Raw genomic sequence first — 14,791 nt, 5'->3', positions numbered from 1 at the left:
TGATTTTCAAATCCAAGATTTTTAATGTATAAAAACTAAAATTTTCGACCAACACATTTTGTTATTGTAACAGGAATTAATGCAACACAATACAGGGAGAAAAAAAAAACTGAAAAGAAAATGAGGCTTTAGTGTGTATCTGCCGCTAAGATGTAACTCTAGTGTTTGTTTTAAAAAATGACATCTCTGCAACTTGAATCCAAAGAGAAAAATTCGAGAAACACTTCTACAAATTAAAAACTTTTCAAGGTTCGAAAAATGACTAAGAACAAATTTAAAAAGATTAAATTTACTGCTTCAATCCCAACCACGGGAAGGTATTCGGCGCTCTTATTGTCGTACCAAGGCTGTTGGTGGGCCTCTCCTCCGCTCTGCAGAGACGGAAACAAAATGTTAAAGGGCAAAGAAACTAATGGCCAGATGAGTGCGGAGAGCGCCGGAGCAGGTCACTTACGTCAACACCCGGCTTTCACCCCAAACAAACTTGGAAGGGACATCATCGGCCTCTGCAACACAAAGACCTCTGTTACCTTCACAGACACTGATGATCTATCTGCATGTGTTAAGGTCCGGTTGAGAAACGACCAGGGGGAGAAGTTGTCGCACTTGAGCACAGTTTTTATTTTACTTTTAAAAGAATAGTTGTAATATTTTTTAATGAGAAGATTGATGCCACCCCCATGTTTGTCTGTTAAATATGCAGGAGAGGCTAGGCATGCAGCTAATGATTATTTTCATTATCGATGAATCGTTTGGTCCTTAAAATGGTAAAACGTCGACGTGTTTCCCCAAAACCACCAAGATGATGTTTTGTTTTGTCCACACACGAACGATATTTAGTTTACTGTCACAGAAGAGCAAGGAAACTAGAAAATATTCACATTTAAGAAGCTGAAATTAGACCTTTTTTCCCACCATAACTACTTCAACCGATTGATCGATTATCAAAAATAGTTGGCGTTTAATTTAGTAGTCGATCACTAAACGATGAACTGTTGATGAAGTTGATTAAATAAAACAAAAAAGAAGTGTAAGAACCAGAGGCTGTTGTCATTGGTCATACCTTCATCCCAGTCCTCGGTCATGTCTGGGTTTACCCAGGTGCTGACAGGAACCTGCAATCCACAATGTCCATCTTTAAAAAAAACACAAAAAACCCAACTCAGAGACGCTGTAAACTCTCGCAACCGACTCTCAATCTGCAGAGTGAAAGAGTCAAACCAAGTTCCTCACCTTCACCAGAGTTCACAGATATCCTGTTCTCGCAGGTCTCCGTGTGGTACGTCAGCTCGTGTTTGGGCACCAGGTGTCGGGCGTTGAAGGGGCAGGTCTTGAGCTCGCTGGCCAGTTTCGGGTGGTTCTGCAGCAGCGAGAGAGAAGGAGTTGAACACTTTTACTTCGCAGCCAGCCAGTGTGGCGTTTTAAATTCATGAAACTCTGAATCAGAATCAGCTTGATCGTGGCCAAGCATGTGTAAACATAAAAAAGGAATTTGAGCATTTCCCATGCTCTCAGTTTTCTTATGACAAAAAAGTTTAGTTAATTAACTGCAAATTGTTCGTCTGCTCATTTACTTTGTGCAAATACTTTACACGACGTGAGAAACGAGAATAAACTTTAAAGCCCGCGGATGAGAAGTCTACCAAGCCTTCCGACAAAATTTCAAAATGTATTTTTCCCTCCTTAGACTAAAGTATTTGAATAGCACAATAGTGTAAATGTAAAAAAATAATGCAGACATGTCACTGTAAGAGAAGACATTTTTCCAATTCAACAAAGAAAAAAGAAGCATTCTACAGTGATGTAACCCTTGATCTTTTCCATACCCTGTCTTCACGATTAGCTGCAGTAGACTCACCTTCCTGCACTTGATAAGGTGGTATGGGAAGCGACACACTCTGATCTGGTGGTTCTTATCGAAGGGGCACTGCAAGAGTTTGTCCGGGTCCATGTTTCCTTTTTCCTCTTTAAAAAACAAAACAAACAAACAACACATTCAAGAGCGTTAATATTTTGTAACACACAAAAAACAACAACATTTGAGCTGCTGAAAATGTGAATTAAAAATCTTGTAGTTTCACCGGTTTCCTCTGGCAGCTGTGCTCTTGCCACAGAAGCAGCCCTGCAGGAGTCGGTGGTGCTGCCCAACCGGAACGTGTTCGCCATCTCAACTGGTCACCTGGGAAGGTCCAACATACAACCAGACGTTACCCGGGGACAGAACGCAAAATCAAAACGAGACAAAAAAGCACTGACAGGTTGCTAGAAACACATGCAATGCTCAAAAAACTACAACTGCAGAACCATAGCACACATTTATTGTCAATTAGTTTCTCGACTAATTGATTAGTAGTTTGGTCCATAAAATGGTGACAAATGTTGATTGCGTTTCCCAAAACCACCGAGATGATGTTTTGTCCACACACCAAAGATATTCAGTTCACTGGCACAGAGGAGCAAAGATACAATAAAATATTCACATTTAAGAAGCTGAAATCAAGGAATTTTGACATTTTTTTCATAAAAAACTACTTAAAGCGATTATCAAAATAGTTGCCGATTCATTTACTAATCGATTACCAATCGATTAACTGTTGCAGCTCAACAAACAATCACGTCATTCATCTGCAAGGCTCTGTCCCGAAGTCTGCAGGAGAGCCAACAGATGTTGCACATTTTCCATTTGGCAGAAAAAAACCGAAGAAACTAAACTGGAGGCCAAATATTTCATGAAGTAAAAAAATATCAGCCTTGACTAAAAACCTTTGAATGACTTTGGCTCCAAATTGTACGTGGATTCTACGACCCACACCATCACAGCTTTGCAACTGAAGCTCGGCAGCATGACTCACCTGGATCCAATTGGGATTCAGCCACCGAAGGGACAAACACTTCAAATTAAATTATAGTTCACTCGAGAAAAACACAGAGGACGACAAGAGACTGCAGCTGTCAATCAGTTACTCGTTGTCCCAAAACTTCACATGCAGAAATAAAGAAACTAAAATCGTCGGTGAAATGTTTTTTTCTGGCGTCGTGCAACTGCAGCTCGTGCTGCAGCTTTTCGGTTAGCGTCGGTTAGCATCGGTTAGCTCGTGGCCCGCTAATATATTTTCGCGTAAGCCATGTGACTTCCGGTTCGAAACAATGGCCCTTTCCGGTCCGAGTTCAAATCTGTTCACCCCCATTATGGACTGTTTTTTAATTGAGAAGATATCATTTTGTTTGTTTGATTGTTTTGATTGTTTGTTTGTTTGTTTTTCTTTGGTTCATCTTAGTGTTTATAGCAAATAATAGCGATGCTGAGCCACACTCCATACCAGTTGGTGGCGGTAATGACCAATTTGTTGTTTGCCAACCTCCAAAAACAGAAGAAGAAGAAGAAGAAGAAGAAGAAGAAGAAGATGAAGAAGAAGAAGAAGAATGGACTGTATTTGAAAATGAAATTTCTTCACTAAAAAACCCCCATTGAACAGTTAAAAAATGTCCCACGCCAGGAATCTTAATATGCTTGTGTCTGACCTTTTTTTTAGCCAAGTATGTAATATTTAATTATTATTTTCTGTTTTTCGTTTCTAATTTATTTTATTTACTGTCTTTATGTTGAATTATTGTTATTATTTGATATGACTGCTCTTGTTTTCCATTATATGGTACCTTAATACCTGAATTGTTTGAGTTAAAAAAAATATTCAAGCCTTCATTTTAACATAATACATATACATATTTTTGTAGATGACTTGTTACTACATTATCATCATGCATTATTCATTCTGCACTCCATGACCTTTATATTGCACATTTTAAATTTATTTAGCTGTCTACACCGTGAGGTTTTGCCTTACTTTTACTTTTCCACTCTTGAGAATTTATTTATTGTATATACTACTTATATATTTTGTTTGTTTGTTTGTTTGTTTATTATTGAGTTTGTTTGTTTTCTTCGGTTAGTCTTAGTGTATATAGTAAATAATAGCGATGCTGGGCCACACTCCATACCAGTTGGTGGCGGTAATGCGCCAATTTGTTGTTTGCCAACCGCCAAAAGAAAAAAACAGAAGAAGAAGAATGGACTGTATTTGAAAATGAAACTTCTTCACTAAAAACAAAAAAAACAACCACTGAACAGTTTTAAAAAATTGTACTGGTGTTTGTAATATGTTCATTTAAATAAAGTGTATGAAAAACAAAAAGAAAGAAATGATAATAATCCAGCAGTAGTTACGGTAACTCAGCGACTTTCTCCCTTTCCTGTATGTGCGCGTCATTACGGTAACTGCGCTGCTTCACAGAACCAACATGGCGCTGTCCTGTTCGAGGCTCTGTAGACACTTGTCTTTGGCCCGACTGTCTGTCCTCAGGACAAACAGGACAACAACAACAACAACAACAACAACAAAAACCACCGGCCTCCTCTCCCTGAACGTGTCCGGCCCGTCCAGGTACGTGTCGAGGCGACTCGTCGTCTCTGTGGCTCGACTCACCTCCCAGCTGGAGACCGTTGCTAAGCTAACAGCTGTCGAGTGTGCACGAGTGTCTGCTGCTCACCTGCCTTCACGTGTGATGAGACACAGCAACGAAACTGCGACGATGATTTTCTGTGTCAAGTCTCCAAAGTTAATAACAATAAGAAGAGGAGGAGGCTGCTCTGGTTGTTGTGGTTTGACTCCTGTTAAAATGGACGAACCAAAAGGTCAAATGTCAATGTTGCCATAAACAAGGGGCGAATAAAGGGCCCGTGGTCTGATGTCTGTGTGTCAAGCTGCTGCATGTGGATCCAGACTAATGCACAGACAGGAACAGGACAGTTTGTGCTTTCAAAACTAAATCCATCATTTTATTAATGATATCTTAAGATCGTATCCCCCCCACACTGGATGATTAATATAATGTTCATGGAAAGACTACACCTCCAACCGTAAGACACTGGATTTGAGACATTTTGTATTAAGATTAGAGCCTGACCGATATATTGGTTGGCCGATAATATCGGCCGATATTAGTCTTTCACAGACATATTGTATCGGCCGATATGTTTAGGGCCCAATGGATATTATCGGCCAACAGATATGAGCGTTTATGTTTTACATTTTAGGTAAAATAAATGTTTATTTTCTTAATTGAAGTTCTATTCATTTATTTATTATAATAAAATATGAAGCCTCAATTACATTTCTTTGTCATAAAGTTTTGTTCACGACATCTTAGTCGTGAACAATCATTGAAAGATTAATATATATATATATATATATATATATATATATATATATATATATACACAAACATACATATTATACATGCTTATTAAGAAAAACAATAATACAACCAAATATATAGAACTTGAATTAAATAAAGAAAATATATTTTTTAAATGAACGTCAAATTTTTTATTCTATACAATATACAAATTTTCATATCGACCCAGATAAAACGATATGTCTGTTACACCCGGCAACTGTTTCTTTGTTTTGCACAAAATATGAAAACCTTTTTTGTCTTGTTCATTTATTCATTCATTTTTCATTCATTATTCGTTCATTTTTTGGACCAGTCTGGTTGTTATTGTACATGTATGTCTATTGTTATCTCGAGGAGAAAATTGTCTGGGATCTCCGACTGATCTGGGCTCGAAACACGATTACTTGTTTTTATTGTTTTCTTATTGTTGTTGGTTTATTTTGTATGTGTTGAGGCTGTTTTTATACTTTTATTAGTCTTTGTAGATCTGTTATCCTTGGTATATAATAAAAAATACTTATATCTTATCTCCTAATTTCCAGGTTGCCCCTGTGTCGACTCTACTCGTCGTCCAAAGCTCGACGTGGTGTCGGTCGATACATCAGCTCCAGCCTCAAGTGGGCCAATAACAAATATGAAGGTTTTCTCAAAAGGAGATTCCCCCGCTTTTATCAGCTCTACCATACGTTTGTGGAAGGTAAAACCTCTGAGCTTTTCAATACTAGCTGATATATGTGTATATACTGTAGATTCAAAATTATTGTGTTAGTTGTTAGACATTTGATGTTCCACTTTCTAATAAGGCTCCATCGACAAAGGCTTGGTAAAATCAAATGAATGACTTTATTGAGTTAAATTTCAAATGAAAGTTCAAAAATTGTTGCACTGAGGCCCTAAATGGAATCTGAGCAGATTTATTTTAGAAACATCAGCACACTTTATTAGCAACAATTAGCAGCTGATCAGCAACACATTGTACCTTTCATGAGGTTTGGTGACATTGTCAGTAAGGGGGGGGGGGGGGGAAGAGGGCAGCCAGAGATTTTCTGGGCTGTGTTAATAACCCACTGTAGGGCACTCATGCGCTCCACCATCATGGTTCGCCGTGACCACCTCAACAATAACTGAACATTATAGGCTTCATGAAAGTGTGCCTATAATGGCACCACTGAGTGTATAGAGCTGCAGAGTTCACATCCTGCAGAGTTCACATCATGTCAAATATGAAATAAGTGAACGCAATATCTTTGCTGCATTCAAAGACGCATGTACCTGAACATATACACGTACATAGGAATATTTTTTTGCAGTAGAGTGAAGCGTCTTTGAACAAAGACACTGAACCCGATGTCCAGGCCTTTGTCTGAATGTGCCGTCCACTTCCATCAACCGCTTTCTACTTATCATAAATATCATAGTTGTCGCTGTAACATTTCAGGATTCAAGTTACTGTTGCGAGACAGCAAAGATGTGCAGCGGATAAAAACAAAGATGTTCTCCGACGGAGTAAAGTTCCAGGATTTGCCGTACAGGGAAATGGAGAAACTCCGACAGGTGGGCGCTTCATTTGAGCTGCAATGATTATTATACATTAAACTAAATAATAATTATTTGGAAACTATTTTTGATAGTTCGATAATCGTTTTCTATCATCTAAAAATGCCAACCTTTTGCAGATGCCACCTTTGCTGCAATTTTTTCATTTTGATATTAAACTGAATATCTTTGGAATTTAGTCGAAAGGTTGGGGGAAAAAATTAAAAATTTGATAGAACTATTAAAAAACAAACATTTCTGCTACTCGGCAATAAAAAATAGATTATGAGTGGTTCCCTATCATCCACTCCTGGTGTAATGTAACTGTATGAGATCACAATTTAACCATAAATCATTCCGTGGTATTGATGGTTAAAACTAGAAGGCAGCAGGACAATCATTGTGCTCTGTGAGAGATTAGATTTTTTTTAAATTTAATGCTTCAGTGTCTCACTTGCTCTGTGATGTAACTGATTCTCTGACGATTGTTTCACAGTTTCGCAGAGACGTGGTCAAAGCCGTCCCGCTCGTGGTCATATCCATCCCCCCCTTCGCCAACTACCTGGTGTTTGTCTTGATGTGAGTTACTTTAAAATAACCGTCTTTGCAATTTCAGTCCTTTGATTCACATTCATTGATTCTCTTTAATAATTCACTGTTTCCTGCCTGATCTTCCTTCCTGCCCCCCCGTTACACCTGTTGATCCATGTTCTCCCACCACTCCCATGTGTCTTTCCTCCCTCCCTCCTCCCTCCCACCCCGTTCGTTCACCGCCAGGTACTTTTTCCCCCGTCAGCTCCTGATCCCTCACTTCTGGACTCCCAGGCAGCAGGTGGAATTCCGGGCACTGTATAATTCCCAAAGGGCTCGGCATCACCGGCCGGTGCTCCGAGGCCTCGAGCACACGAGTCACCAAGTCAAAGACGTTCAGCTACAGCGTCGCCTTAATGACCTGTGCGCTAAAGTGAGTGAATGTCAGGGGATCATGGGAATACTTCAATATGAGAGGAATGTTTTGGCAGTGACACTTTCTGTGTGTAGAATACATTGCAAATATGCTTCAAACATAAATATATATTGACTGGAATTTATGCATCCACGTTACATTAGTTGACTGAAAAGAGATATATGAATAAAAAGCAACAATAATCTGAGGCTGTCTTCAGACATGAAGTCTGGAGAAATGTCAAATAAGTAATGAAATGATAAAAATAATAAAAAATAACCATTAGAAACATATCTGACCTGATCAAAAGGGATTTTAATAATGATGTAAACTGGAGAAGTTTAATTACATTTCAAACAAATACATATAAGGGTTTTTCATTAAATTACAAAACATCCTGTTTAAAGTTATATTAGTTAAGTTAAGAGCATAATCAAATACCTCCAGGTACACATTAATAACGACTCACAAATATTTTGTCATGCATATAAATAATATAATATAACATTTATGTAATTTGCGAATTTTATAATTTGCACTAGAGCTGCAACAGTTAATCAATTAGTAATGGTCTACTAAATTAATCGCCAACTATTTTGATAATCGATTAATAAGTTCGTTTTTATGAAGAAGAAAAAAAGTTACAAATTCTCTGATTTCAGCTTCTTAAATGTTAATATATTCTTGGTTCTTTGCTCCTCTGTGACAGTAAACTGAATATCTTTGGCGTGTGGATAAAACAAAACATCGTTTTGGGGGTTTTGGGAAACATGATCGACATTTTTCACCGTTTTATGAACCGATTAATGAAGAAAACAATAGCCAATTCCGGCCCTAACTTTGCACCATAAGACTATTGACAGAATAAGTAAATTGCTTTAACCGTCGATAGATGTACCTGTGGGAGGAAGGACATTCTGGTGCATTTTTGTTCTCCAGGTGCAAAGCGGAGCGAACCCCAACGTGTCCGAGATCCTCGCTGTCCGGAGCCTGTTCTCTGGACCGCCTCTGGGAATAAAGCGAATGAGCGTCGATCACATGGTCAGTTTGAAGTTCACTCACTCACATTCGGCTCACACAGATGATTTACTGGTGAACCAGAACGACAAGTCCTCGACGGTATCTTCTTTGTCTCTTCTTCACGGTCCATCAGAGGCACGTCAGCCCCCTGCTCTTCCTGACGCCCCGCCTCCCGGGTTTCCTGATTGGCCGGCGACTGAACAGCCACGCCCTGGAGCTGCTGCAGCTGGACCGCGCCCTGGGCAGGCTGGGCCCTCACCAGCTCAGCGACTCTGAACTCAGACAGGCGAGCGACTCCGCGTTGTGTGTTTTATTGTATGATGAACACTGATATTCCTCTGTTCGCTGCATGTGTTAACATACATCATGTTTTGACTGTTTCTAGGCTTGTTACGCGAGAGGGCTCAACTCCGACGGCCTTGGTGTTGACCAGTGCCGGGACTGGTTGTCCCAATGGCTCCAGTTGTCCTCCACATTAAAAGGTATTTTCATTTTTATCTACATTTTTGTAGTTTTGTGACTTTGAAGTCATTTTATCTTTGTGCTGCTTTTGTTAATTTTTTTGTTTTTTTGCAGACTCCGAGGTGTCGCTGCTGTTGCACAGCATCGTGTTTCTCTCTGCTAACTACCCGACTGGTCTCAAACACTCCCACTGACCGGACGCCGGACGCCGTCTGCTGTGATTATGTTCCCATTCGCACACGATGCAGCATAACCTACAAAAACATTTGAAAAAAGTTCTTGACAAGATTTGTAAGTTAAAAAAAATAAGGGAATAGGAACTCTTTTGAAACCCTAACTCAAAGTAGGTCTGCCAAAAAACCCAAAACAAAGAAAACAATCCAATTATTTCTAGACGCCGTAGTATTGTCCTGTTTGTCAACTCAAGTTTTTGTCATAGCTCTGACATCTCTACTCATCTGGAAGGATAAAAAACTGCAAAGTACATTTAGCAGAACTCTGAAACTTTGGGTGAAATATGATTCTGCTTTGTACACGTGGACAATCTGGCGAATTTCGGCAGTTAAGCTGTTTGTTATGAACTGAAGCTATGCTAAGTGGTGATGTTGAGCTAATAGGATTTCTTGTTGCTGTTGCTTGTCGCCACTCAAAGTCACATACCTGTCGTCTGTTTACTTTACTCAGCTAACTCACATTACAAAGCTACAAAGACAAAGATTCGGGAGAAACTCTCGTGTGGTTCGCACACATTCCGTTCGATAAAAAAAATCCAGATAAGAGACCCTTTAAGTAGGCATGTTAAATAATGAATTTTCTGATACCTCATTCTGTGTTCTGCTCATACTTTTTTCTTTTTTTCACCGTAGATAATGTTGGTCAAGGCAAAGTGGTTTATAAGTCTTGATGGACAGGTCAACATCAGAAAAGCCGATTACGCCCGGCTCCTAAATAGAAACGGAGACTTTTGTTGACGCAGCACAGGAGTCAAACACTGTCTGAAAAGCTGTGATGGCACTTTATTGTTTACTTGACGTTTTCTTGCTTTAGGGGCTGAATGACATTAATTCAGTGAGCACATTTCATTCAAGCTTCTTTTTGTCCCCCACTGTCTTCAGGCCGACGGTACAAAGAATAACTGCACATCGCATCGTGCTGGTTTTCTGCTGGTGTAAAGTGGGGAAACAGGAAATATCATTTTGCTGCATGTGCCTTTCGCAAAGAAAGACTGGCACAATACATCTGCAATGAGTTGTTGAAATGTATATTCTGTTTTTGGATCTTTTCTTTTTATATTTGACATTATTTTTGCTCAAGTTTTTGAGTGTTGTGTTGCAGTGCCATTGCTATTTACATTGTCATGAACGAGTGTCTGAAATAAATACCTACACGGTGCATTTAGTTCCCCTCGTCTCTCTTATTGGTTCCGCTCGGGAAAAGTACTGCGATAATAATTTCCCTTTTTAAATCTGAAAGTCCCCCTCCAGTCACGTTTTAAAGTATATAAAAATAATCTGCCATGCCTAATATTTAGTATAACATTGTTTACCCAAAATAAAGTTTTTAAAACCCTCTGAAATGGGGCTGGAAACCATTCACTCTCTCTCCCTCATTGAGGTCCCGATCGAGGTTCTGACCAGATTCTTGTGGAGGTCGAATCAGGGTTTAAATCGGCCTAAAATTCCTGTAGTCCGAGCCCGACTTTACACCTCTGACAGTCTGTCTTTATACTAATTGTCTGAACAACCGAGTGGGTTGCTAAGGGACCTGAGGAAGTGCAATGTTGACTGTGAAGTTTCTTTGTGTGAGTGGCTGTCAGGAAAGCTTCAAACATTATTTTTCGACATGTTATTTGGCGTGACAAAAAAAATTCAAAGGGCGAGTTTGTGACCAGAAACCATTGGAAACCCCGCCAGACTTCTGTTTCTGTCGTAAATGCCACGTGGAAGCAAGCGAGCAGGGTTCACACACTCGCATTATCACATCTCCGCAAAGCCCAGTGGTGGGTGACATCACTGCTTTTCAGCCAATCATCAGCAGAACAGGGCACTGCACTTTAACTCGTAGCTTTACATTTGTTTGTTTTTATTTGTTTTTTACATTTTATTGTTTATTGCATGGTGGTGTAGCAATTGCAGTTGCACCAATAAACCTTTCTGTGTGGAGTTTGCATGTTATCCCCATGGGTTCTCTCCCGGTTCTCCGGTGTCCTCCCACAGTCCAAACACATGCAGGATGTGGTTCGAGACTCTACATTGACCATAGTTGCAAATGTGATGCGTTGGCGACCTGTCCAGGGTGAACCCCGCCTCTCGCCAAACTGTCAGCTGGGATTCCAGCTCCCCTGCGACCCTTAAAGGGGCAGCCTTGGCAGTGTTTGTTGTCGTTGGTGATTTTCCTGCACTGACTGAGCCCCGAACCAGCAGCCTCGGGTACGGGGGACCGGGGCGTTAACAACGGGGCCAAAACCCCTGAGTCGTAGCTCCACTCGCTAGCACGTGTCTTTTTAAGCCCCAGAGTGTAATTTTTGTGATTTCCTGGCGGCATCTGGCGGTAAAGTTGCAAACCGCAACCAACTGAGCGACCGACAGGGGACACTTTATGGCGGCGCACCGCTGATTCCATTTCCGGTATCCGGCGGCGTCTGAAAATTCAATGCAAATGCGACGTATGCTGGATCCGCTTTGCGCAACAACCGTATTCAACACGGCGCAGCAAACATGGAGACTCACACAGAGGTCGGGTCCACCTCACGTCACTATGTTCAACTCATTCAGAGTTGATAAAGAAACATGGGTTCTCTGTTGCAGTTGATTATACATATATGACCACATAGTTATGGACAATATATTCAATTTATTTGAATAAGTGCTTCTAAATAATAAACACTGTAGCTTTAAGGTTTGTTTTCAATTATAGAGCAGGGACTGGGTTTTTTTCCTGGGGGGGGGGGGGGGCGCACAGAACCGACAGATTGCCGATTTTTTTTTAGCAAAAAGTGTATTAGATCACCAATTAACCCCGACGGGCTGAGAAGTAGAGTATTGTACAATGGTTTCATATCAACAGACGTAGCACAATGATGGTAGTAAAGATGACAACCGTCAGTACTACCCTCACCACAAAGTCAGACAAATAGTTCCTCGGCTTGGAGAACTCCAAGATGTGTTTCTTGAAACACTGCGTGACGGTCGCTTCCATCGCCGCGTCCTCCAGCAGAAGGACCCACTTCTCCACTTTGCCGCCAAACTGCTGTTTCAGCTCCGTCAGCACGGACCTTGCGACGTCCTTGCACTGAGTCACGTCCGGGGAGAAGTCGTCCGGCAGGGTGAGGCCCTGCAGCGTCTGCTCCATCAGGCGCCGCGTGCAGCTGAGGGCCTTCTCCTGCGAGCAGCTCTTCGTGGCGCCGCTCTTCGCCAAGACGTGCAGCGCCACCAAGGTCACGAACACGCGCAGCTGCTTCTCAGTGTCCGCGCCCGCCAAGTGCTGCGTTTCATTGAACGTTTGCAGCGGCACGTCTCTCTCCTGCATTTTGTCTCCGGCGCTGTGCGTCGTCCTCCGTTGCTGTTCTCGGTGGTTTTGTGGTTCGATTTCCAGAAGGCTGAAGCATCATGATGGAGTGACTTCTATCTCATTGAGCCTTTTGTCTTTTGATCTTAACACCGCGGGATGTCCTTTGATCTCCAATGTCTGATGTCACGAAATGTGGCGACGTCACTGTGGAACGGACGCAGACCACGGATTCCCTTTTGTTTCCTTTTTTATTTTACAATTCTTATAATGCTTTTATTCATTTGTTTATGTTTTTTTTAAATCATGAATTTAGACAATACAAAACAAATAATATGAAAACTGGCATGCCTGCCGCTGCTGGCTCTAAAGTTATGGTTTTCTTTTTTTCTTTTTTTTATTCTGTCATTTCCTGTTTCACATCTCCACTTCCTGCTATTGTGTCTGCCCCGCCCTAATGTGTTTCAAACATTTTACTGTTTTGCTAATTGTGCGAAATGTTGTCACTTAGTGATTCAAGAGGCTTTTTGTAGAGAACATGGAATTTGACGTGTGTGGCAGCGCGAGGGGCGTGGTCTTTTTTACAAAATTGAAATCATTTTCAGTTAGTGCGCAAAGTTTCGTAGTTTTGGCTTATTCCAGCTCATGGGAATTTGAGGTAACGCGGAATGAGAATAATAATGATTTCTATCGACCAACACAAAAACAAAAGAGTTCTACGCCTGCCGGGGTTTGAACCCTAAATTTTTCCCTTTATGTGAGTTGAAACATTGTGGTTGATGCTGTTTCACCTGACCACCTTCTTTCACTGTGGTGAGTCTGAGAAGCAGGAGCTTCTGTTAAACATGACTCATACGCACATTAGAGTCTCTATTTAGAAAAAAATTTTTATTGATCATATCACAAAAAAGTCACTTATGTACCCAATGTATAGAAGAGCCGGGGCCGGGACAAGCCTTTCATGCGGCCCTAATGGTGCGTTCAGACCAAACACAAAGCAAAAATATTTTGCGTGATGAGACAAAGTCATTGCAAAGGTGAAAAGAAGGAGCGAATTTGGCACTATCGCAAAAGTCAATCGGAGTTGAGATTCTCCCAGTGTCACTGACGCCCGGCGTCCTGACGCCGTATCAGAAATGGAGGACAAAATTATTGTTACTCCTGCGAGTAAACTTAAAGATCCTGTGGCCACGTTTACTTTTGTAAATACTTGGTCGTTCGAACACCTACTGTGGCTCTAACTTATCCATTCTCAATTTGAATAGTTGTAGCCTATGTCCAAGTGCCTGAAACCTGTATTCACTCAAGTGGCCAGCAGGGGGTGACTCCACTGGTTGCAGTAAGAAGTCTGTTTCTATCGAAAGTAAATGAGGACATTTAGCCTGGCATGGCAAGAAAAAAAACTCAAATGCATATTAGACTGGGACATCCCCACTTTTCGCAGTCACTCGTCCACGACTTGTCACCTGAAACTGTGCTAAGCTAACAACTGTCAGTCTGGAATACAGCTCAACTGGTTCCACGTACACTTCAACAAACAAGTGTATTTTTATATAGAACTATGATAATGCTTCTTTAAGTTGACACAGCTCAGGAGTCGAGCGCTGTATGAAAAGCTGTGATGGCACCTTATCATTTTACTTCCTGCTTTAGGGGCTGAATGACGTTAACTCGTCCTGGTCAGGGGTGTAGCACCAAATTCTGGGGCCTATTCATAAGCAGTCTCTGTGGGGCCCCCACAGCTATGATGCTGATTAATTTATGATACTGTGTTCTATTAGTAACTAGCTAACTCCTACTGTATTCAGGTAGTAAACGTTAGTTAGCTAGCTAGCTAGCGATAGCAGCTGTGTCGATCTCACCTGTAGCTGCTAGCTAGCTGTCGTAGTAGGAGTTTGCTAATAGCTAGCCACCTTTCTTTTGAAAGAAATTAACAGCTAATTTCCCTTGGTTTGTTTATCCTCTTTTTCTCGTGTGGGACCCTGGAATTACTTTCTTGAGGGAAGACATTATGAAGTCACCGGTCAGTAGATTAGCTGACTGATCTGACCACCAATCACGACTCAGTAAGGGGTGAGAGGG

At 41.0% G+C, this 14,791-nt stretch overlaps 2 protein-coding genes across 4 annotated transcripts; one reads left to right on the top strand and one right to left on the bottom strand.

The window, feature by feature from the left end:
- Positions 1-4,693, bottom strand: zgc:56699 (uncharacterized protein LOC405758 homolog). 3 transcript variants are annotated; one of them, XM_047331178.1, is made up of 7 exons: positions 4,549-4,693; positions 2,082-2,179; positions 1,859-1,965; positions 1,234-1,360; positions 1,064-1,135; positions 455-506; positions 1-371 (listed from the first exon to the last, which is right to left on the bottom strand). In XM_047331178.1, the coding sequence occupies exons 2-7, from the start codon at positions 2,164-2,166 to the stop codon at positions 290-292; spliced, it is 525 nt and encodes a 174-aa protein (XP_047187134.1). In that variant the 5' UTR covers positions 2,167-2,179; positions 4,549-4,693; the 3' UTR covers positions 1-289. The 3 variants fall into 3 exon arrangements, with proteins under 3 accessions (XP_047187134.1, XP_047187135.1, XP_035501531.2); XM_047331179.1 differs by having other exon boundaries at positions 4,553-4,672; XM_035645638.2 differs by lacking the exon at positions 4,549-4,693 and adding an exon at positions 2,853-3,129.
- On the top strand, positions 4,267-10,594 carry letmd1 (LETM1 domain containing 1). The gene is made up of 9 exons (XM_035645637.2): positions 4,267-4,442; positions 5,781-5,935; positions 6,677-6,792; positions 7,271-7,353; positions 7,552-7,738; positions 8,660-8,761; positions 8,874-9,026; positions 9,126-9,222; positions 9,317-10,594. The coding sequence occupies exons 1-9, from the start codon at positions 4,300-4,302 to the stop codon at positions 9,394-9,396; spliced, it is 1,116 nt and encodes a 371-aa protein (XP_035501530.2). The 5' UTR covers positions 4,267-4,299; the 3' UTR covers positions 9,397-10,594.
- Positions 10,595-14,791: the final 4,197 nt, after the last annotated feature.

The sequence above is a fragment of the Scophthalmus maximus genome, chromosome 3, assembly GCF_022379125.1.
Source record: "Scophthalmus maximus strain ysfricsl-2021 chromosome 3, ASM2237912v1, whole genome shotgun sequence".
Classification (NCBI taxonomy): domain Eukaryota; kingdom Metazoa; phylum Chordata; class Actinopteri; order Pleuronectiformes; family Scophthalmidae; genus Scophthalmus; species Scophthalmus maximus.
Note: the sequence above shows the minus strand (reverse complement) of the source record. Positions and strands in the feature narration are given on the sequence as shown.